Source organism: Heloderma suspectum, chromosome 6 (genome assembly GCF_057233095.1).
Source record: "Heloderma suspectum isolate Gila_16-S chromosome 6, 16-S_ref, whole genome shotgun sequence".
NCBI lineage: Eukaryota > Metazoa > Chordata > Lepidosauria > Squamata > Helodermatidae > Heloderma > Heloderma suspectum.
This window is the reverse complement of record NC_139463.1, coordinates 124,502,597-124,526,281: the sequence shown is the minus strand read 5'-3', so window position 1 is coordinate 124,526,281 and position 23,685 is coordinate 124,502,597. Positions and strand designations below refer to the sequence as shown.

General features: G+C 48.8%; 1 protein-coding gene across 9 annotated transcripts in view; it reads right to left on the bottom strand.

The window, feature by feature from the left end:
- The window catches only part of NGDN (neuroguidin), a 45,565-nt gene that overhangs the window by 16,433 nt on the left and 5,447 nt on the right, over positions 1-23,685 (bottom strand). For 7 of the 9 annotated variants that reach the window (XR_014783972.1, XR_014783970.1, XR_014783969.1 and 4 more), the window contains exons 7-11: positions 23,098-23,221; positions 22,754-22,922; positions 22,439-22,595; positions 18,939-19,002; positions 6,953-7,053 (exon numbers count right to left, since the gene is read on the bottom strand). Coding sequence is in view for 2 of the 9 variants with exons in the window: in XM_084806510.1 (XP_084662636.1) it covers positions 7,031-7,053; positions 18,939-19,002; positions 22,439-22,595; positions 22,754-22,922; positions 23,098-23,221 (537 nt within the window). In the remaining 7 variants the exon portion in view is untranslated. Of the gene's footprint in view, positions 1-6,870; positions 7,054-18,109; positions 18,336-18,938; positions 19,003-22,438; positions 22,596-22,753; positions 22,923-23,097; positions 23,222-23,685 lie in introns of those variants that run through there. The other 2 variants (XM_084806510.1, XM_084806511.1) reach the window with 2 other exon arrangements.

Sequence of the window (23,685 nt, the reverse complement as noted above, 5' to 3'; positions counted from 1 at the left end):
ATTTTGCTTAGTTGGCTGGTTAGATCCATTTCTATCCAACCCTTCCAAAGGACTTAGGAAGGGTAACTGCAGCTAAAGAAACCAAAAATACCATGAAGACAGGCTAGTTTACAGATGCACGTTCATTACATATCCACAACCACAGAGAAAACTCTATCGTCATTGGGTGCTGAGGAATCACATATGCGTGAATCAGCCAGCCATGTCTCCATCAAACAAAAGTAACATAGTGCTTAACCCTGGCTACTGAATGCCAGCCCAAACAACAAAGGCCAAGGGTAGACACAACTCTTAACTTAACAAACTAACTCTGTGGCCTTAGCACCCGATTATGATCTCAAATATATAGTAAAACCATAGCTTGGGTTACCAACCTAAGCTCTGGTCCCAGAGAGTATGTACAGGGAGATACCAATGGGGCCTGTTTGTCACCTTGCAGTCCTAAACCATGGTTTGCTGGATGCAAATGTAACAGTTAATTATGGTTAACACACCCCATCATTTGCAAACACACTTCTGACCACAGTTTCACAATCTGGATTGGTGACTGATCCATAAACCATGGTTTAGGATGTATCCAAGTGTAAGATTTAACCCCGGTTAAGGAAAACAAACTGTGGTTATGTCTGCACAGAGCTGAAACTTTAACAGCACTACAGGAAGGCATTCACACTCAGACTTTCATGGATGAGATGTCGCGATCCCAAACACATTTACTAGGCAGTAAGCCTCGCTCCCCCTTCATGGATCACTGCCTTGTTGTGGTGAAGGGGCTTGCGTAACTAAGTGAAGCCATAAGCTATGCCGTGCAGGGCCACCCAAGACGGACAGGTCATGGTGGAGAGTTCTGACAAAATGTGGTCCACTGGAGAAGGAAATGGCAACCCACTCCAGTATTCTTGCCAAGAAAACCCCATGGAACGTATCACAAGGCTAAAAGAGATGACGCCGGAAGATGAGCCCCTCAGGTCGGAAGGTGTCCAATATACTACTGGGGAAGAGCAGAGGGAATTTCCAAGTAGCACCAGAAAGAGTGAAGCATCTGGGCCAAAGCCGAAAGGACACTCAGCTGTGGATGTGTCTGGTGGTGAAAAGAAAGTCCGATGCTGTAAAGAACAATATTGTTTAGGAACCTGAAATGTAAGATCAATGAATCAAGGTAAGCTGGAGGTGGTCAAACGTGAGATGACAAGATTGAACATCGACATCTTGGGAATCAGCGAACTAAAATGGACAAGCATGGGTGAATTTAATTCAGGTGACCATCATATCTACTACTGTGGGCAAGAATCCCTTAGAAGAAATGGAGTAGCACTCATAGTCAACAAAAGGGTGGGAAAAGCAGTACTGGGGTACAATCTCAAAAACGATAGAATGATCTCAGTACGAATCCAAGGCAAACCATTCAACATCACAGTAATTCAAGTCTATGCCCCAACCACTGAGGCCGAAGAAGCTGAGGTTGATCGGTTCTATGAAGACCTACAACACCTTCTAGAACTAACACCAAAAAAAGATGTCCTCTTCATCATAGGGGATTGGAATGCTAAAGTAGGAAGTCAAGAAATCACCGGGATAACAGGCAAGCATGGCCTTGGTGTACAAAATGAAGCAGGACAAAGGCTACTAGGGTTTTGCCAAGAGAACACGCTGATCATAGCAAACACTCTTTTCCAACAGCACAAGAGGCGACTCTATACATGGACATCACCAGATGGTCAATATCGAAATCAGATTGATTATGTACTTTGCAGCCAAAGATGGAGAAGTTCTAAACAGTCAGTAAAAACAAGACCTGGAGCTGACTGTGGCTCAGATCATGAGCTTCTTATTGCAAAATTTCGGCTTAAATTGAAGAACGTAGGGAAAACCACTAAACCATTCAGGTATGACCTAAATCATATCCCTTATGAATATACAGTGGAGGTGAGGAATAGATTTAAGGGATTAGACCTGATAGACAGAGTGCCTGAGGAACTATGGACGGAGGTCCGTAACATTGTTCAGGAGGCAGCAACTAAATCCATCCCAAAGAAAAAGAAATGCAAGAAAGCAAAGTGGCTGTCTGATGAGGCTTTACAAGTAGCTGAGGAAAGAAGGGAAGAGAAAAGCAAGGGAGGAAGGGGAAGATATATCCAACTGAATGCAGAGTTCCAGAGAACAGCAAGGAGAGACAAGAAGGCCTTCTGAAATGAACAATGCAAAGAAATTGAGGAAAACAATAGAATGGGAAAGACTAGAGATCTTTTGAAGAAAATGGGAGATCTCAAGGGAACGTTTTGTGCAAAGACAGGCATGATAAAGAACAAAGAAGGCAGGGACCTAACAGAAGCAGATGAGATTAAGAAGAGGTGGAAAGAATACACAGAAGAACTATACAGGAAAGTTCTTAATGTCCCTGATAGCCATGATAGTGCAGTCACTGAACTTGAGCCAGACATCCTAGAGAGTGAAGTCAAGTGGGCCTCAGGAAGCGTTACTAACAACAAAGCTAGCAGAGATGACAGTATTCCAGCTGAGCTATTTAAAATCCTAAAAGATGATGCTGTTAAAGTGCTGCACTCAATATGCCAACAAATTTGGAATACTCAACAGTGGCCACAAGACTGGAAAAAGTCAGTTTACATTCCAATTCCAAAGAAGGGCAATGCCAAAGAGTGTTCAAACTACTGCACAATCGTGCTCATTTCACATGCCAGCAAGGTTATGCTCAAAATCCTACAAGCTAGGCTTCAGCAGCATGTGAACCGAGAACTACCGGAAGTACAAGCGGGGTTTCGAAGAGGCAGAGGAACTAGAGATCAAATCGCCAACATTCGCTGGATCATGGAGAAAGCGAGAGAATTCCAGAAAAACGTCTATTTCTGCTTCATTGACTACGCTATTGATTGTGTGGATCACAACAAACTGTGGCAAATTCTTAAAGAGATGGGAGTACCAGACCACCATACCTGTCTCCTGAGAAACCTCAGGAGGGTCAAGAAGCAACAGTAAGAACCAGACATGGAACAACCGATTGGTTCAAAATTGGGAAAGGAGTACGACAAGGCTGTATATTGTCGCCTTGCTCATTTAATTTATATGCAGAGTGCATCATGAGAAACGCCGGGTTGGATGAATCACAGGTCGGAATTAAGATTGCCGGGAGAATTATCAACAACCTCAGATACGCAGACGATACCACCCTAATGGCAGAAAGTGAAAAGGATCTAAAGAGCCTCTTGTTGAGGGTGAAAGTGGAGAGTGCAAAAGCTGGTTTGAAACTCAACATTAAAAAAACGAAGATCATGGCATCTGGCCCCATCACTTCCTGACATACAGAAGGGGAAGTAATGGAAGCAGTGACAGATTTTATTTTCTTGGGCTCCAAGATCACCGCAGACGGTGACTGTAGCCATGAAATCAAAAGACGCTTGCTCCTTGGGAGGAAAGCTATGGCAAACCTAGACAGCATAGTAAGAAGCAGAGACATCACCTTGCTGACAAAGGTCCACATAATCAAAGCTATGGTTTTCCCAGTAGTAACATATGGCTGTGAGAGCTGGACTATAAGGAAGGCTCAGCGCCGAAGAATTGATGCTTTCAAACTGTGGTGCTGGAGAAGACTCTTACAAGTCCCTTGGACTGCAAGGAGGTCAAATCAGTCAATCAACCCTGAGTGCTCATTGGAAGGACAGATACTGAAGCTGAAGCTCAAATATTTTGGCCACCTAATGCGGAGAGAAAAGTCACTGGAAAAGACCCTGATGCTGGGAAAGACTGAAGGCAAAAGGAGAAGGGGACGGCAGAGGATGAGATGGCTAGATAGTATCACCGATGCAATGAATATGAACTTGAGCACGCTCCGGGAGAGAGCAGAGGACAGGAAGGCCTGGCGTGCTATGGTCCATGGGGTCACAAAGAGTCGGACACAACTGAATGACTGAACAACAACAACAAAGCCTCACTCAGCTCAATAGGACTAATTTCTGAGTAAATACACTTAGGATTATGCTATAAGGGAGGGATACTCTGTGTTTGTGACTGAGCCACTGAAAACACCTCTCTATGTTTAGGTATTTATTTTTGTTATTAAAAATATTCCTGAACTGCCCTTCATCCAAATGGCAGTGTACAAAAACATCCATAAGAATAATCAGGCCAATGTAAGTACAATATAATAAAGCATCAATAACGATATGAACAAACAAGAGGCAGATAAAACTGTAAAATACCTCAGCAAACAGGGCAACATGACCATTTAAAATCCCTTGACAAATAAAAAATTCTTAACTTGGCACTGAAAAGATTGTACTGCCCTTTCGGGAAGGTGTTCTAAAGTCATGGTGCCACCACAGAAAAGGTCCTCTCTTTTGCAGTTACATAATGTACTCTGTGGCCCTGTTCAGACGTCACATTAAGCCATGATGGTTAGGCGTTTTTTGCTAACCACAGTGACTTAGTGTGTCGTGTGGGGGGAGAAAACCACGTTTCTCATGGTTAGTAAACCATCCCGGTTAACCACCCCCCTGCAACAGGGTTAAGGGGCCCCAGGGTGGCTTACCGTGTCATCTGGCAGACTCCCCAGTGGTTAAAATGGACTTTCAGGCTGCGACCATACAGTCTGCTGGCTAGAGCATCTGCTTCTGCCAGCAGTGCTCTAACTGCCACAGACTTTCTCTATGGTCATGCAGCCATTTCGGATGCCGGGAGCCTGTTCACAGTGTGGAGGGCAACTGGATGTGCACTAACCATGCTGGGATGATCACTAGGCAACTACGGAGGGGGGTTGTTAGTGGAACCACGTGGCGCCATGTGGTTTTGTGATTGTCCGGTGGGCCGGTGCATTGTGGTTTCATTACCACCCCCCTCCAAAGTTACCCTAACCACCCCCTTCCCAAGCGCGTCTGAACACAGCCTACATGCCCATGATGTTTGAAACCGGCATGGGGATGGTAGAGTCAAGCAGGTACCCATAGACTGATCTTAAAGGATTGGATAGAACAAAGGAGAGAAGGCAGTCTTTGGGATATGTAGGAGCCAAATTATTAAGGGCTTTATATGTCAAAAACAACACTCTGAATTTACTAAGGAGCCAGTGAAAACACAGTGAGGTATGCAGCTTTAAAGTTAGTCCTATAACTTTCAGATAAACGTTGATTTTTTTTTTTTACAGCATATTACTCTCCCTGAAATAAAACACACATTTAAGTAATGGGGCTTGTGGGTTCTTTTTGCATTAGAAAATTTGTGTCAAAATAAAATTCCAACTCTTCACACAAATAATTGGTTTGTGTGTGGGGAGGTGCGATCATTTCCCACCTGGCAGACAGACCGTCAACTGAAGTGAGCAATCAGGATACAGGAAAAGTGGATTTCTGAAAGGCCACGGAACTGGACAGAAAGGGACCCCTTCTCACACACAGTATGTTCAGACTGGACCTCTGCCTGGCAATGATTGGAGATTTTGCTTTAGAGCTTTTGGAAATTGAAAATAATTCCATCTGATGAAAATGGTCTCTTAGAGTTTATTAGGGCTGAAGACTTGATAGACATGATTAATCAAGTTATTTATTAATCACAGATTAAAATGTGGGGATTTAATCAGATTTTAATCAGCTGTCCGTGCAGGCATCTTTTTTCTAATCCATCTACATGTCTCTTTCCACTCCAGCAACACAGTTTAGATAAATTCCTAACCAATGAGGACCCTTAGGTAAGCCTAGCTAAAACCTATTGATATTATGTTGTGGATGCGTTGCTTTAGTCTCCAGCACTAACTATTTTGCTGAGCTTCTGCGATGGTATGGAATGTCCATGAGCATTTCAAGTACTCGGGGAACAAAACTGTTGGAATGTTTGCAGCATGGCTTTTGTGACGGAAGGGGAAACTGTCAGTTTGGCTGGGCTTTAAACCTCACATAGACCTTAGGGACAGTAGCTTTGGACAGGCTGAGGGCTGGGCAGTAAGGAAGCTAAGGGGCCAGGAGCCAAAAGGCAAGGTGGATGAAAGAAGGTTATGAAATGGGCAAAATAAGAAACAACAACAACCAGATAGGTGAAGGATTTTAAAGGTGCCCATTTAACTGTACACTGGATCAGACCATTTAAATTATTAGCACATACACCACAAACGATTATTATCTTCATCAAAAAGTTTTTAATTAGTCATGGGACAGTATTTTTTCCCCCTTTAAAGAATTATGGCTGCGCTCCTACACTCACTTAGCTGGGAGTAAGTCCCTTTGGATTCAGTAGGACTTAATTCTGAGTAGACACGTATAGGGTTGCATTGTAAGGCACTTGGAAAGTTATAGGTTGTCACCTCAGTTGTTTCAAAGAACAACATTAATGTGTTAATGTAATTAAAATATTTAAAGTGAATAGGAACGTTTAAGAAGAAAACATTTTTTAAGCCCAAAAAGTCATGGAGGTTCTATTTTTATTAATATTCTTTTTAATCTCCATTGTCATCAAGTCAACAAAGAAGATAACTGAAAACCTGCTTTTCCCCACTAGTAAAGGGAAGGAGGGAAATGAAACCAAAGCACCCTGAAAAATTCAGGATCTTAAAAAAGAAAAGCTGAGAAATCCAATTGCAATCTTCAAAAATTAAGATTTATGCGGCCATTTGACCTTCCCTTCCCTCAGCTGATAACTACTCACTGTTTCTATAGAACTGAAAGAACGACTTGTAGCCAAAGTGACACACAGCTAGCCACCGCAAGGATCAAAATCTGCCTTGAGTATGCAAGAGACAGTTCCCGTCAGCCTCCCACCCCGCCAATCAGAACAAAGCATTCTCTGAGCCTTTCATGAAGGACAGTTGAGTGTCCACCACACCCCTCCCATAATATTCCCCCACCCAACACACACACACAAGCACTACTCACATCAGCTCCCTCAAATTTGCTATCAGAGAACCCACAATTCCTATTCCTGAAGGCCTAGGAGAAGAAATTTTGAATCTAACCTCGAACGTCCACGAAGGAGACCAGTGGAAGATTCCAGATCCTTTCAGCTTCTGGTCTTGACATTCCCAATCCAAGGTTTAAAGTGAGCAGATAGATACTTCTGAGAAAGAGAAAGGAGATGATAGACAGACAGATGATAGGATGGAACAGGAGAGAGAAAGATGTCTACCCAACGAAATTCCACCCAGGCTACCCCGTCTCCCATGCCCACACTCCTCTGTGCCGCCGGCGTCTCCACTGCTCCTCCGAGGCTGTGCCTGGGCAGCAGCAATGGCAGCAGCTTCTCATTCCCCTCTTCTTCCCGCTGTTTGCCGCAGCACCAAGCTCAGCGACTCTATTCATGCGCCAATGCGGGCGCTGCCCGCCCCAACGGGCTTTGACTCAGTGCCAACTTCAGATGGGCACAGGTGTGCCAGTGTGAAAAGGCGAGCTGGGAGGAAGACACACAGAATGCAGCACCGGCCGGGGTGCCATGCCCACGTTTCGGGGGCTCGGTTGAGCAGCTGCCCTGCAGGACACACCCAAGGGGTCCCTTCCCACCCTCCCCCAGGCAGCTGATCCGCCTAGTCGCCTGGCCATCGCCCGACAGCCCTTTCTGCCCAGGGTTATTTGTCTGCGTAGCTTCTTTCCCCCTCTATAAAGCCTGTTCTTGTGTCATCTCCGGTCTCTCGTGCCCCCGGCTCTGCCCGGGTCCAGGCTCGGACGCCTGTCGCCATCAAAGCCCACCGACTCCTCTCCCCTTCCCTTCCGGCTTTCTCCTCCCTTCCATGCCTGCCAGAGCCTCGCCACCCGCCGGCAGGTGCCAAGCGACGTGGCCGGGGCCGGGGGCTCTGTGCCAGCACTCGAAAACACACACGCTGCCCCAGTCTCCACCCGGGCGCCAATTGCTGGCACTGGCCCTCTCTGCCGCCGTCTCCCCGCGGGCACAGCCGTGCCAGCTGCTGCCTCCGTCCTTCCCTTGTCCCCCCCCCAGCACCCGCACTTTGCTGTAATCATGCACCAACCTGGCATCTTGCACACTCTGCCTCTCCCCCCCCCCACACACACACACTCCGCCCGGTTGGCATTAGAGCTGGCGAGCGAAGCAAATGCCGCAGAGGGAAGGGAGGGTGGCAGGGCGCGCGGCTGCTCCGTGCCAGCTGTCATCGCCCCTCCCCCGTGCAGAATCACTCCGGGTATCAGGCTGGCATATGCCACCTCCTCTCCTTCCTCCCCCCGCCCCATCCTTCTGTCTTCATCCCTCCTTAACACCGGCTTTCTCGTTCTATCCATCCTCTGTTCCCCTGCCCCTTCTGTTTCTGCTCTCTCTTTCTTTTCTCTAAAACCTTGGTACAACATTATTCCTCTATACTCTCATCCTTTCCCACTGCCCTGTCCTTTCCCTCCTTGCTCTCTGTCTCTCTCTCTCTCTCCTGCGCCCAGCTCATTCTAGCACCCACTTCAACTACCTTCTCTGGTGCAGGTACCCTGCTTTTGATGCCAACCACGGCCGGGGGTGGGGGTGGGGGTTGGGGGTGGGGGTGGGGAGACAAGGGCTGTGTGTGTGTGTGCGCGCGTGACCAAGCCCGGCATCCCTTCCGGAGAAGAGATGCCCCCCCCCCCCGACACTCACACACGCACGACTCCTTTGGCTCACCCACCCCAACTGCCGTTAAAAGTGGCACACTGCCAGCCCATAAAGAACCATCTGTGCCCCCCGTCTGCAGCACCCCTCCCCCGCCACAGCACTAATTGGCAGTCGAATTAATTAAATCCTGGATGCTAATTAACATTCCGACGGTGCTATGCTGGGGTGGGGCGGGGGTGGAGGGAAAGAGGGGTTAGGCGGAGGGAAGCTGAACTGGGCATCGAGGCAGGGGAAATTGTGGGGAAGCAAAGCCCAGGACTCCTGGGTCCCTTCTGTGGGGGTGGGGTGGAGAGGCTTTATCCTTAGTCCTGGGAGGAGAGTCTTTTCGGTTAGCAAGAACAGGGCATTTGGGTAGGAAAAGCAACATAAACAAAGCTTTAAAAATTAACATTGGGTTCAGTGTCTTGATGTTTTGACTTAACCAGGATACTTGTTGGGAGGGGGAGGGGTGAAGACACGTTTTGGCGAACTAGCAAAAGGTGACCCAAATTTGAAACAGCAAATTGTTTTTAGCTGTTTTAGGGTGCAATCCTATGCATGTTTAGACACAAAAACCAAAACCAGTCCTATAACTCCCATCATTCCCCAAACTGCCATGCTGTATGTTCTGTCTAAGTATGCACAGGATTGCGCCATTAAATTGTTTTAAAGTTTTGTAGGGTTCCATCCTTGTTGTAAGAGCGGTGAGCCTTTTGCTGAGAAAGGTGTCTTAAGAAATGTAATAAATAAATAGGAATAGACATAAATAGAAGCATTCAAGCAAGAAAATTTAAGTTAAAAAATGAATAAAAATAGAGCTAAAACATACTTCCTTCCCCGCAAACTGGCCACTGAGCATTGCATTTCTTTAAAATAGCAAAACAAAATCCCAAAGTTCTATCACGGGAAGAAAAAAAAACCATTTGGTGCTTAAAAAAATATATAGCTGACTGAAATACCAATTATCTAAGAGCACAATCTGACAAGATCAAGCCCTTGTGAGCCTGCTGGTTTCAACAGTACTTAAGTGCATGCTGGATCTGCCCAGTAGATACTGAAACTTTAATGTACTTTGTTTTGGCTGGATCACACCGTGAAGGGCTACAGCATGCCCCGCCCCCTTTCTGAACCTGTGCGCACTTTTGGGAATTTGAGAAACTGCTGTGAGCACCACCACAAAATGGCTCCCACTGAGGATGTGGGTAGTCACATAATGGCTACCAGGCCTGGGGGCTGGCAAGTCAAAAGAGAGCTAAATAGGTGGAGGGAGAGAAAGAGCAAGGTTAAGGTTAGAAGCCGGGAAGGAAGAGGAAACAGGAAGGCCGGGGAGACAGAAAGAGGAAGGCTAGACACTGGGGGCGGGGGAGAACAGTGAGCTAAAGAGAGGCAGGGGAGAGACAGCGGGGCTTGAGGCCGGGAGGGGGGGAAAGAAAGGCAAATGGGTAGAGGGGAGAGAAAGACTAAGGCTAGAAAGGGAGAGAAAGAAGACCGTCCAAACATTTTATAAGCTTTTTATTCTTAAAAAAAAAAAGCATTTTTGAAGGGGATTCCTGGGCTATAGCATCTTAGCTCTCAACTAGTTTCATTGTGGTGGGAAGCTTAGCTTTCTTTAATAAGTACTAGAAACTTTCTTTCTTGGACTCATAGTCCTGATGCCTGCAGAGAGAAGCTCAAACACTTATGGCCAAAACTGACTGACGGAGAGAAAACATATGGGTTGGGATCTAAGCTTTCTGGGCTCAATTCCAAGTACGGATAATTACATTCAGAGCCTTAAACCACCTTTCCCCAACCTGGAGCCCTCAGATGTGTTGGACTACACCTCCCATAATTGCTAGCCAGCATGGCCAGGGCCTGGCTATCTAAAGGACCATCTGCTCTCGTACAAATATCACCTAGAGAAATGTTGTTCTTGGTGATCTAATAAATGGTGTCAATAAACAAACCCCTAAGGGTGCAATCCTATGCAGGTTTAGACAGAAAAAATTCCAACAATTCCCAGCATGCCCCAACCAGCCATGCTGGGAATGTAGGACTGGCTGGGGCATGCTGGGAATTGTTGGAATTTTTTCTGTCTATACATGCATAGGATTGCGCACGAAGTAGCTGTGGGGGATCTCTTGCACAGCCCACCGGTCTCGGAGGTGCATTTCGCAGGAGAGGGCTTTCTCCGTGGCTGTACCCAGGTTATGGAGACTTGTTCAGAACCTGCTTTGCTGGTTTTTCAACACCTTTTGAAGACTTATGGATTCCGATAGGCATTCAGTGAGGCTGTTCACACAATGCACTAACCCACACTTGGTGGTTGAATGTGGGTTGTTTGTTGAACCGTGGGTTAGCATGTTGTCTGAGCCCTGGCCATTTTCCATAGGGTGGCCTGTTAACCATGCAGTGTGGCTTATTTTTCTTGAACATGCCACCTTGAGAACCCATGGTGAGTTGCTGAGTTGTTCAGGGTGGTTGGCAAGCCACACTGCATGGCCAACAAGTCACCCTGTGGAAAATGTCCTGGGCTAGCACAATACGCTAACCCACAGTTCAAAAAACAACCCACAGTAAACCACTGAATGTGGGTCAGTGTGTTATGTGAACAGCCCCACAGTATTTGACTGCCTTTGTTTTATAGTTTACCAGATGTTCTGCCTACTTTTAGAATTCAATGTTTAGCTGTATTAACTGCTTCTTGATTGTTTCCAATCATTGGGAGGGCGGGGGTTCGATTTTATACTTTTAGCCCCCCCAGGCACCTCTGGATGGAAAGACAAGACACATCTGCTAAAATAAATAAAACAAATGAACAGTTACTTTAGATGAGACCAGGGAAGACCAGTCTTACAGAATCTTTTCTTTTTTTCCTTTTTTTTTTGGCTGTTGCCACTGTCGAACTCTTGGTAGTCAGAAACACTTGCTGATCCGCTTCAAATCATCCAGAGCATTACCAGTAGATTCTGATCTCCTTTCTGCCCACCTCTGCTTTAGATACACGCCAATAGCTTGGGGGAACCCAACAAACTGAACACGTACGCAGTCATACCAGCAACTGCTTTTGAAGCAGTCCAGGGCTTGAGAAGGATGGGGTGCTACCAGTGGAGGCTCGTGTCTCCAACGTCAGTGGAGCGGTGAATCCACTCCAGGTTTCAGTCAGAACCAATCAGGGCTTTAACTGAAACTTGGGGCAGATTCACTGCCCCACTGACATTGGAGCCACCAGCCTCCACTGCATGCCACCAGGAAAGTAAGCCCAAACCCTGAATGTTCAGAATTAGCGACACGCCTCTTAGGATCCCACCCTGCAGCGCAGAAATACTCTAAGCAGCCCTTCTCACAATTGCCACATGCACCACTTTCCACTGTTAATTTATTTGAGTCTAAGGACAGAAAAACAGTCCAGGGGCAGTGGGTTAACCCAACCGAGGCCTCAAATGTATGCCCCCTTAAACAGCAAATCAATATCCAAACCCCCAAACCTATCTTCATCTGCAGTTCAAGGAATTCGGCTAAGGTGCAGAACCTCAGTTCCGCGGGCCAAACCCGGGTTTCCCAGAGGGCCAAGCCAGCTCCACCCCCGGCCCTGTCCCATGTCCTTCCCCCACCCCCAATCAACAACTGTTCGATGATTTCCCAGTTTCCCCCCCATTCCAAAAGGCTGGAATGCATCTCCTATGGTTTAGTTAGTAGCAGTATGAGCTTTAAGCTGAAATATGCTGATATTTGTATTTAAAATCTGTATTTTAAACTCCTGCACTGCTGCTAGGTTTTATTGTGGTTGTATTGTTATATTGTGGTTTTAATGTTCTGTATATTTTAAATTGTTTTATTGTGTGTTGTTTGGATTTAATTTTTGTGAATCGCCCAGAGAGCTTCGGCTATTGGGCAGTATAGAAATGAAATAAATAAATAAATAAATATTTTTGGCATTTTGGCCCCACCCTGCCCCATTTGCCCCACCCACCACTGGAATGCAGCCCCCGAGAACTGCTCCGAAATGGAATTTGGCCCACAGGCTAAAAGAGGTTCAACACCTCTGAACTAGACCCATAACCAAAGTTAGGGAATGATGTATTGACACATCTTGACAGCGTAGGACACACACGTTTTGATTAATTAAGCAAGGCAAGATGGCACAATGTGGGAAAATATGGGGAATTTCATGAAGCAATATCTAAACCTTCACTGTTTTGATTCTACTCACACACAGCCCATTTTATCTTTGGCTCAACTGTAAAGTGTCTAAATGGGGGGATATACGCGTTTTCTATTTCATGTGTGTTATTCTGCATACATTCATATAGACCGGCTTCTCTCATACATGGCTACCTGGGTTTTCAGATATTCGGGGGAGGCCCTTCCCTTGGTCCTGCTGCCATTGGAGGCATGTTTGGTGGGGACGCAAAACAGGGCCTTCTCCACGGCCGCTCCCAGAATCTACAACCCCCTGCCGAAGGAGGCTAGGTTGGCCCCCTCCCTGTTGTCCTCCTGCCAGCAGACAGACATTTTTATTCAGGCAGGACTTCAGCATGTAAGCTGGCCTGCTCTTGAAAGGTGTTTACCTGGTTGGGGACTGGCTACAACTTTTATTGTTGCTTTTAACTGATTTGTTTCAATATTATGGTTGAACCAAGATTTCATTTTAATCTGTATTTTATAATGGCGAGCCACCTTGAACACCATTTTTGGCAGGATATATATCTTATAAATATATTGGAGCATAGAAGCCAGACCTACAACAAAATGTTGTAGCATAGGCTGCTCCTCTTCAAGATTCCTTTCAACTGGCCAGCCATGCCCTTTTTCAGAATATTCTACACTGTCCCACATTCAGGTGTTTCCATTTCTCATCCTGCATCAGTCAGACAGTGTTCCATATCCGCTGAACATGCTCAGCCCTCATCGGGCTATTCTGATTTTTTCTCTCTCTCTTTCTTGAGGAAAAAAAAAACCTAAGATTTTTTTAGACTTGTGCAAATCTTGGGGTTTCCCCAAACCAGCTGTGGATAGTGCTGTTTTGGCTTCATAAAGATCCATACTCAGCAGAGAATGAGTTTGCTATTAGTATACAGCAGGAGCCCCCAGTGTGATGCCTTCCAGATGTGTTGACCTACAACTCCCATCCTCCACAGGAGGCTGGGGGGGGTGGGAGTTGTAGGCCAGCACATCTGGAGGACACCAGGTTGGAAAAGATTGATACATAGAATGATATTCTCTCCGTAGTGGGGGTGTTGAACTTCTTTCAGCCCGAGGACCAAATTCTATTTCAGAGCAGCTCTCAGGGGCTGCATTTCAGTGGTGGGTGGGGCAAAAGGGGCGGGGCCAAAACACCCAAACTACCAGCATGTTTTAGCATAACATTCTTTCTGCTAGTAATTAAGATTTAATGGAGGCATTTCATCATTTTAGAATGGGGGAAAACTGCAAAAGACAGGAAATAGTGGTTGGGGGAAAGCGGGCATGGTCAGCTGGCCCTAAGCCCCCCAGTGGGCCAAACCCAGCCTGCAGGCCTGAGGTTCAAACCCCTGCTCTGTAGGATGGCATTCTCTGTCTCTCTGCTTTCTCCAACATGGTGCCTTGCAGATGTTTTGGATGTCAATTCCCATCAGCCTCAGCGGGCATGGCCAATAGTTAGGAATGCTGGGATTTGTAGTCCAAACCATCTGACGGGCACCAGGTCAGGGAATGCTGGGAGTGACAAACCTTTGGTGTGGCCCACCAGGGTACCGCTTATGTCCTGGAAGTCATCATGCTTTAGTCGACAAGGCATCCAATTACCGGCTTTGAATCCCAAACAGGCCTCAGGCTAGAAGGGAAGATATTTGTAGGATGTTGGCCGGCTCTAATTCAGAGCAGGGGAAATTGTATACCACTGGGGGGGCAGGGGCACAGAGCATTTGGCATGCTGGCAATCTCCCCGTTGCGTGTCTGGTTCTCCAAGGACTAAAGGCAGGCGTTGCCCTCTCTCCTGTACGTGTACCGAGGCCACATCAACCTTGGGTACGGGATGGGCTTCGCTTCGCAATGAGGCAGGCTAGAAAAACCACGGAACTTGGCTTCCTGGCAATCAGATTCTATTTATTCAAAGCAACATGCCAGTCTTTGTGGGCGCTCAAAAGCAGGCAGCCAATGCCCAGCAAATCTCCGATGGCTGAGGAAAGCCTGGCTCCGGAGAGTGGTACGTGCAGGCACTTGTTGGGGCAACGGGTCTATGCCAGCTTTCCCCAACTGGGTGTCCTCTAGATGTGCTGGGTTACAACGGCACCACGGCTGGACCGGCTCACGGAGCAGCACGAAGACAGCAGCAGCACAAGAGAATGCTGCAGGTCGCCTGCCCTGCCTCCTGTAGACAAAGTCCCGCCGCCCCCTGTGAAGCCTTGCCCAAGGCTCCCCACAAGCCCAGAGCCAGCCTGGCCCAAGGAGCCGCAGAGGAAGGAAGCCAGGCCACAGGGCTCCCCTCCTTCCTCCCTCATCATTAGATGAAGCAGCGAGCGATAAAATCACAAAGCCTGCCAAAGAGAATGGCGCAGCATACGTGAGGCCAGGCCGGCTTCCTTAATTCCCCTATTTTGCGCAGCTCACATTGCTCAGAATGATGATTGCTTCCCTGCCTTCCTTCTTTTTAATTCAAGCCCTCGGAAGGCACAGCCCGGGCCACGTTAGTGAAGAGGCAGAGGTGTTTGTAAAACCACAAAGCCGCTGCTGACAACTGGAGGGAGCGCCCGTGGCGGCCAAAGGCCTGCAGCAAAGTTAACATAGACGGTGAGGTAATGGCTGTGGCCTTTGGGCTGGCCTACGGGGCTATTAGCTTGCCAGGGAGGGCATGCCATTCCTGCCCGCAGCACAGTACGCGGCAGCACAGCTGTCATTCCTGGCCATGGATAAGTTATCCCCCAGCATTATAACAATGGTTTAAAAGGCCCAGATCAGCCTTCCCCAACCTTGTGCCCTCCCGGAGAAACCTGCCATAGGTGAAGCGCACGCCTTGTACGCAGAAAGACCCAGGGGAGCTGTCGCCTCCAGCAAAACCTGGCAAGTGCCGTCTCGATTTCCTCAGAATGACGCACATCAAACTTCCCCCGCATGCATTGGACTACAATGCCCATGCTGGCTGGAATGATGGGAGTTGAGTTCCAAAAGCCAGGAGGGTGTTGGGTGGGGGAAGGCTGCCCCTACATCATTGATTTATTTTACTTATTTAAAAGATGCCTTGGCCGCCTTTCAGGGCAGAAGCCCATCATGACATGGCATTGCCCTAACAGCATTTTAGAAAAACCAAAATGGCATCCGTTCCCAGCAGCAGCGAGGCATATAGGTTGAGTGTCTGACACTCCCGCTTCAGAAGTAGTGGGACCCCCATTAGCCCCAGCCAGGGGTCAGGGATGATGGAATCTGTAGTCAAAGAACAGCTGGAGGGCCATGGGTTCCCTGCTCCTAGCTTCAACAAGGCTTGGGGAGAATGGGATACTTGGTGGCTTCTCTCTCAGTCTAAACTACCTCTCAGTCACTCACTCCTAGGCTAAACGTCCTCGCAGGGCTGTGGTAAGAATAAAGCAGGGGGAGGAGAACCATGTATGGCTCCCTGAGCATCTTGGGAGGACATGCAGGGTAATAGTACAACCCTCTTTGTGTTCACTCAGAAGCAAGCTCCATTTGAGTTCAATAAGACTTATTCCCAAGGAAGCAAGAATAGGATTGCAGACGTAAATAAACGGTGCAAATGATCCATGCAAAAATGAAGAACAAATCCACAGAAGGTAAGGGGCAACGGGGCCCCGGCGTGAAGTAGGGAGTGAAAAATTGGGCTTGAGGGGAGGGGGCCCACTGACAGTTATCTGAAATGCAAAATCCGCATTTAATGGCACCATGCGTAGACTCACACTGGCCCTGCTGATAAATTATAAAATGACTTTGTCATGCTGGCTTTCCGTTGCACCCCCCCCCCCCCCCAGCTCTTACACACTCTCTTTCCTCCAGCTCCTGCTTTGCAAATGCACCCTCACTTGGGGAATGTAACATACAGAACTGAAAGGAAACAGGAGAAAGGCACAGAAAAAGCTGCAATAGATACACACAAATATACGGAAGGAGAGGGAGGGGGAGGAAGGGGAGGGGGGAGAGGAAGGAAGGGGAAAGAACGAATGGACAGAACGCGGCAGGCAGGGAGGCGGGGAAGGGATGCAGTGAGAAAAAGACACTGCAGCAATACACGGCACCAAATTAATTTGAGGACAGGAGCAGGAGCCTGCGTGGATGGAATGAAAATGAGGTTGGAGGGGAGGAAAGGAGACGGGATGGCGGGGGGGGGGGGACACCCTGCAGCAGTGCCACCTGGAGGCAAAGCCAAATCAATGCATTGGCATTACAGTAGAACTGGGGTGGGGGAATCTCTCTGAAAAGCAGCAGTATGGAAGGTCAGCGGGGGGGGGGTGCACAAACACTATCATCAGCTCCATCAATAGGGAACTGCTCACCCTGATTTAAAAGAAGTTGCTAGTGTGGAATCCCCTCTTACCCCTCAAGATCCAGCATGGCACCGAGACCTCTCCCCCAGGCCTGCTCAATCCCTGTCTTCTTCCCCATTTCACTCCTGGCCTTCTCTTCACCCATTCCCCCAGACCTGCAACTTTCCCCCTAGCACCCCTGCCCCCAACCACAGTGTTATTTAAGCCTTAAACCCCCCTCTTCCATATCCAAGGCTGCCCACCAAATTTGCACCTGCAATCCCTCACACCCAGTCCTGAAACACCCTCCAGCACCACCACCCTGCTCCAAATGTGCTAATGGATGAATCTATTTCTCCTTTGCACTCCGCTAAAGGTCATGTAGCTATGAGGGCGTGTGGGCCCTGAGCCAAAGTGGGGAAGGGTTTTGGCCGGTGGAGGGGGCGAGACCCCCCCAACAACCCTCCTTCCTCTGTCCTGTTCCACTTGCTGGAGAGGCGGCTCCCCCCACCCCCATTCTTCAAGCGTGTCGGGCGATTGATTTCCTCCTCGTGTTTATCGGATTCCACTTAGCCCGATCAGGGTTTAAAGCAGCCAAGGATTCCCTTCTCTGCTCTGGCCCCCCCAAAACCAGGTCGATGGCATTGATTCTGCCACTAGCTCTAAACCAGACAAGGGGGGGGAGGAGAGAGAGAAGCACGGGGATTCCCATGTTAAAAAGCAGTTTCCTTGATCCAAAGACAGAGCATTAAGAGTAGACGTGAAAGCAAACTTAAATGCCTCTTTCCCAGAGAGCCTGAATGGTTCTCCCTCATGCTTTTTTTTTTTTGGGGGGGGGGGGCTCCACACATACCAGGAAAAGGGGGTGGAACCAGACCTTAAGAGGTATCCAGTTGTTATGACCCTTGCAAAAACACATTAAACCAGCCTTCTCCAGATGTGCCCTCCAGACGCGTTGCCTGGGGGATGATGGAATTTATAGTCCAGCACATCTAGAGGGCACCAGGTGGGGGAGAAGAGTCTGCATTAAGCTATGTAGAACTCCATTACGAAGCAATCTCCTCTGCCCCTTCCTCTCCCAATTGCCATGAAGGGAACGGGGGCAGGATTAAGGGTGAGTGAAAAGCATGGGGGGGCCTTCAAACTGACCAGGTCCCAGTCCTACACAAATAAGAAAAAACACCGACAAATTTTAGACAGGGGAAGATGGCACTCAAGTTTTATTGCCGGCAAATGTCTCCCCCTCACCCCATACATGGTAACAGGTGAGGAAATCCAAGGGATTGGGGGGTTGGCAGAGATCGGTCCCCACGTAGTGAGGGGGTTATCGCCTCCTGTGGAAACCTGGAAGGAGGAGGGGGGGTGGGGAGAAGAAAGAAAGAGGAAGAGAATGAGCCAGTTTAGAAGAGAGGACAGGATCAGAAAAATCTCATGCAGCTAGACATCTTTGAGGAACTGGCCTTAACAAGGAGGGGGAAAGTACAAAATGCTACAGAAAGACTTCCTGTAAGGGCTTTTCAACCTGAGGTGGGTGGGTGAGTCACTGGCATTACAGCATACTTCACACAAGGAGCTGACGAGATAAGAATTGTCTGTGGAATGTATTATTTCAGGGGTGCGCTCCCCTGCTCTCTCCCTCCACTCTTCTCACACAAACACCCCTACACCTACCAGGGTGAAGGCTGGTGGCTCCGAGGTCAGTGGGGTGGTGAATCCGCCCCGGGTTTCAGTCAGAACTCTAATGGAGCTCCTTGAGAGTTCTGACTGAAACCCGGCACCCCACTGACCTCGCAGCCACCAGCCTCCACTGACCTACCTTCTGTTAGAACTGCTACCGTCCAGGAACAAGTTTTACCACCCTTCCTTCGCTCTGTGGGGGCTAGGATGAGCTGAGGCATTGAGGTTTGTCAAGAGAAAAAGAGCGCACATCTTTTCATCCGCGCTTACCTTTTTTCTTCTTTCCCTTCTTCACGCTGACTGTCTTCCTTTTCTTCTTTTGGGGGCTTAAACCCTGAAAGGCAGGAAGACAATGAGAGAAGAAATGGATTAAAAAAAAAAAAATTAAGGAGAGGGGAAACAAGCCACAGAACGTTGCGTCCCCTCCCAAAACGGCACTTTCGTCACTTTCCAGTGCCCAGTCTGAGATGTCTGGACTGACAGGTAACTATTCAGAAGAACCACAAACTGACTGCACCTCTTGGAGTTTACGGACAAGAAGCCTGATCTGTGATAGCGCCCCTCTCCAGTAGTAAGCAAAATGGGGCATTTCCCTGAGGGTGGAGCATCACAAAACTGGGGGTGGGCAAAACCAGTTCCAGAGGCAGTCAAACTATGTTTTGGGGAACAGAAACCATGCTTTGCCGAAAATTAGTTTGGTCCTCCGTGGCTAATCTTGCCATGAGACAACAGGAGTGCTGAGTTCACAGGGGCAATGTGGAGGCCTGGCCAACACTCTGGGCAAGCTTCCTGTACACCCTGGAACATCTCCCAGAATCCTTTGCAACATACAGGGATTCTGCAGCAGCAGAAGCCAACGAAGCCCAGCAGCAGCATCACGTAGCACCTGACATCCCTCTAAAAAAACAAAACACTACCCCTCCAACCAACGCCGGGCAGTTGGCTCCAGGATAAAGGTAAAGGTGTCCCCAACCAGTCGTGTCCGACTCTAGGGTGCGGTGCTCATCCCCGTTTCTAAGCCGAAGAGCCAGCGCTGTCCGAAGACTCTTCTGTGGCCATGTGGCCGGCATGACTGAACACCGAGGTGCACGGAACGCTGTTACCTTTCCCGCCGAGGCGGTACCTATTTATCTACTTGCAATTTCTTGCCTTCAAACTGCTAGGTTGGCAGAAGCTGGGACTGAAGACGGGAGCTCACTCGGTCACGCAGCACTCGGGTCTCGAACTGCTGACCTGTCGACCTTCCAGTCTGCAGTCCAGCGTCTTAACCACTAAGCCACCGCAGCTCCAGAATACATCATTTAAATTTCCCAGTAGCATCATTCCGGGGCATTGTGGGAGATTCAACTGGTATCTCCCAGACCAACTGCCTGGCACTGATCAGAGTGTCACTGCTGTTATCAGGCAAGCCCACGAGGGCCACCCACAGCAGGAGAAGGACTGTAAAATCTGGCAGGCAGTCCTGGTAGAGTAAGAATTCTTCAAGGACGAAAGTTGGACTGCATTGGTAATTCAGAAACCAGGACAGCCCTGCTTGCTTCACCCAACATGTTGTTGACTGATGCTGACCACCTGTCGATGTCTTTATATTTTGAATTGTAATGTTTATGCTGTTCACCACGGGGAAATCTCTAATAAAAGAGGATGTCTTTCCATCTGTCCATGGCATAGCACCAAGAATCCTAGACAACTAAAATTTGGTATGTATGCTAAGGAGAGCCTAGGGGTGTGCACCTCAGGGATTATTATGTTTTTAAAATGCATCAAGTTTAATTAATTTGTGTCCAGTTGAAGCCAGCAATAACATCTTCAGTCACTAGGGGACACACATCCCAAACTAGCATTTAGCTTTGCAGCCCATATAATCTGAAGCCAGGGGAGATTAGGATTACATGCCTGCCCCCTGCTGTGGGGCAATTCCTCCCCTATGGGGAATGGAGTGAACAGACCCCGCCCTGAGGGGGCTCATGGGGGGGCACCATGGCAGAGGCAGAGCCAAGGGGTGCCGGCGGGGGTGGATTCACTCAGTCAGGGCGGGCACAATGAAGTCAACTCTGACAGCTGCATACGTTTGCTTGAAGGCTTCACCGTACCAAACTAAGGCCTATTCCAACCCATGTAAAGCTGGGTCCATTCACGAGTTCTTTTATAAAGCAGCACTTATGTTTGTGCAATAAATAAAACAAGCATGCACCCTCCCCCTCCCCAATAGAACCATGCCCTATCCTGGCCACACATAATATTCAGCCTGTTTGCTGACTTGCTCATTAAGTTTGAAAGCATTCATGCTGATTGCTCTAGCCATCTCGCACATTCACAGAAGACAATAGGACACCCCAGATTTTTTGCTCTTTAGAGCTCTCGCCCAGTTTCTTCCCCAGTTTTTATTTTATTTATTTTATTATTAAATTTATTAATCGCCCATCTGGCTGGTCACCTAGCCACTCTGGGCGATGTACAACATACAATAAAACAGTTTAAAACAATAAAATTCTACAATAAAAACATTTCCTAAAATACCCTAACCCACCCCAAATGCCTGCCTGAACAACCACGTTTTTAATGCACAACGGAAGCTCATTAAAGAGGGGGCATGACAGAGTTCCCTAGGGAGGGAGTTCCACAGAGTGGGAGCCACCACAGAGAAGGCCCTCTCCCTCGTCCCCACCAGTCTAGCTGTCCTGGCTGATGGGACAGACAGAAGGCCATCGGAGGCTGATCTTGTTAAGCGGCCTGTCTGGTGCTGCTGGAGGTGCTCCTTAAGATAGCCTGGGCCGGAACCATATAGGGTTTTAAAGGTCAAAACCAACACCTTGAATTTGGCCCGGAAAACAACTGGTAACCAGTGCAACTCCTTCAGCACTGGAGTGATGTGATCTCACCGGCAGCTGCCTTTAATCAGGCGAGCCGCCGCGTTCTGTACCAGCTGCAGTTTCCGAACCGTCTTCAAGGGTAACCCCACGTAGAACGCATTACAGTAGTCTAAACGAGAGGAGACCAGGGCATGTACTACCGATGGGAGCAGATGGTCGGGAAGGAAGGGGCGCAAAGACAAAACCACAAAATGGCAGTTGCGGAACCAAGACAGAAGGTCAAGCACTGTCTGTTTATGATGAAAGCGCGCCCAGGGCTGCCTTGGACCTCCTTTCACTTACTTCCATGACCCCCCAAATTCTTTCCTTCATAAAGGGCCAGATCAGACACATCACTTGTGCAGGGATGGGGAACCTTCAGCTGCCAGGACTAATCTGGCCCCCGAAGAGTCAGTCCCCATGCGGCCAGTGGAGTCTTCACAGGTTCCTCCAGGGGGCCCCTCGGTATCTCCGAGCCTTAGGGCACAATCCTACCCGTGCTTAGACAGAAAGAAGTCCTACACCTCCCAGCACTCCCCAGCTAGCATGAGAGGATCTGTGAGGACGATTTTTTCAACTGTCAGACATCACTCAGGCATCAACAAGGGAAGAGCACTGCCAGATCAGGCCAGCCAGATATCCTGCTTTGCCACAGATCCTTCTGAGAAGCCTGGAAGCAGGGAAGGGACCCTTCTGCTCCTCACCTTGGGCTCCAGACCATTTGTGAGCAAGTTAAATTGCTCCAGCCCCCTCGCAGACCCTTGCGGGAACCCACAGCTCGCATCCCTCCATTGGGAAAGCCTTCTGCTTCTTGGTGCAGAGAAACGTGTGCCTGCGTGCAATTAGATCTACATACAGCCACCCGCCACCGAACCACCCTCCCTGCTGACCAAACCGCCACATCTGCAGAAGACCCACCTCTCCCAAGGGGGCCACTGCCCCAGTCAACGCGCTGATGTCCCCGAAGTAGGTGAGGGAGCCAAGCTGGGAGCCGAGGGCCGCCTCTCGCCGCCGGCGGGCCTTCTCCTTCCGCGTCACGTTGAGACGGACCAACATGCTCTCCTCATACTTGGTCCTACAGGAGGGAGCCACAGAGGGGGAAGAGCACGTTAGCAACGCACGCAACACGTGCCGGCCAGGGCCACCCGCTCCCCAGGGCGCCCCCAAACCTCCCAGCATCCCTCCCCTCCCCTCCCTCTCGTCCCCAGGACTCCTCCCTGCCCCCCCGCTCACCGGTGTTCATCCTCTCGGCTCTGCCTGGTGGCATGAGTGTAGCGTCCCTCCCGGAGCTCCTCTGGAGCATCCGAGCACTGCTCTTTCAGCTCTCGGATGATCGAGCTGCTGAGAGCCCGCTTCCTGGCCTGCTCCTGCACCTTCTTCTCCCTCTCCGCCTCTGTTTCGTCTGGGGCAGAGAAGCAACAGAGAGGCGGCTGTTTAATATGCCAAGCTGCAGCCATTTCTGGGTGGGGCAGACCGGCTCAACACAGAAATCCTGTGGGACAGCTGGATGCCCCACCTCCCATCACCAACTCCAGACCCCATGCCCCGCCAACTCCTCCATCAAGCATCTTGCATACTGTAATGCACAGGCACCAGGCGAGGTGGAACGTATTTCCTGCTCCCGCCTTTCGACATCCCTTTCCCAGAATTCTTTGCGCCATCAGCAGCTTCTCCCTCTTCTCCCTCTTCCAAGTCGCTGAGCTGGGGTTGCAGGGGGGCGGGGCGGGGGGAAGAATGGAGAGAATCACAACTGTTGAGTATCACTTAAAAGTCTGTTCAAGCCAAGACCACAAACCGCCCCTCAGCAGTATCATGCTGCTTCCATTTCTGTTCAAATCTTCAGCATGGGCCAGTTTAAAAACAAGATAAACACCCACCCCGCCAGTGAAAACCAGGATGCAAACTCAGGAACACTTGGGGTAGGAGACCACGAGGAAAGCTTTGGGATAAACGTAGCCTCTTCCATAATTTCTTTTAGGCCACAAATTAACACACCAGCAAAAAATGGAGTTCCAGTTTCAAGGGTGATTGGCAAACCTGGTTTAAAAGGCTTGTAAAAGAGGGTAAAAAAAGAGGGTAAAAAAAGAGGGTAAAAAAAGAGGGTAAAAAAAGAGGGTAAAAAAAGAGGGTAAAAAAAGAGGGTAAAAAAAGAGGGTAAAAAAAGA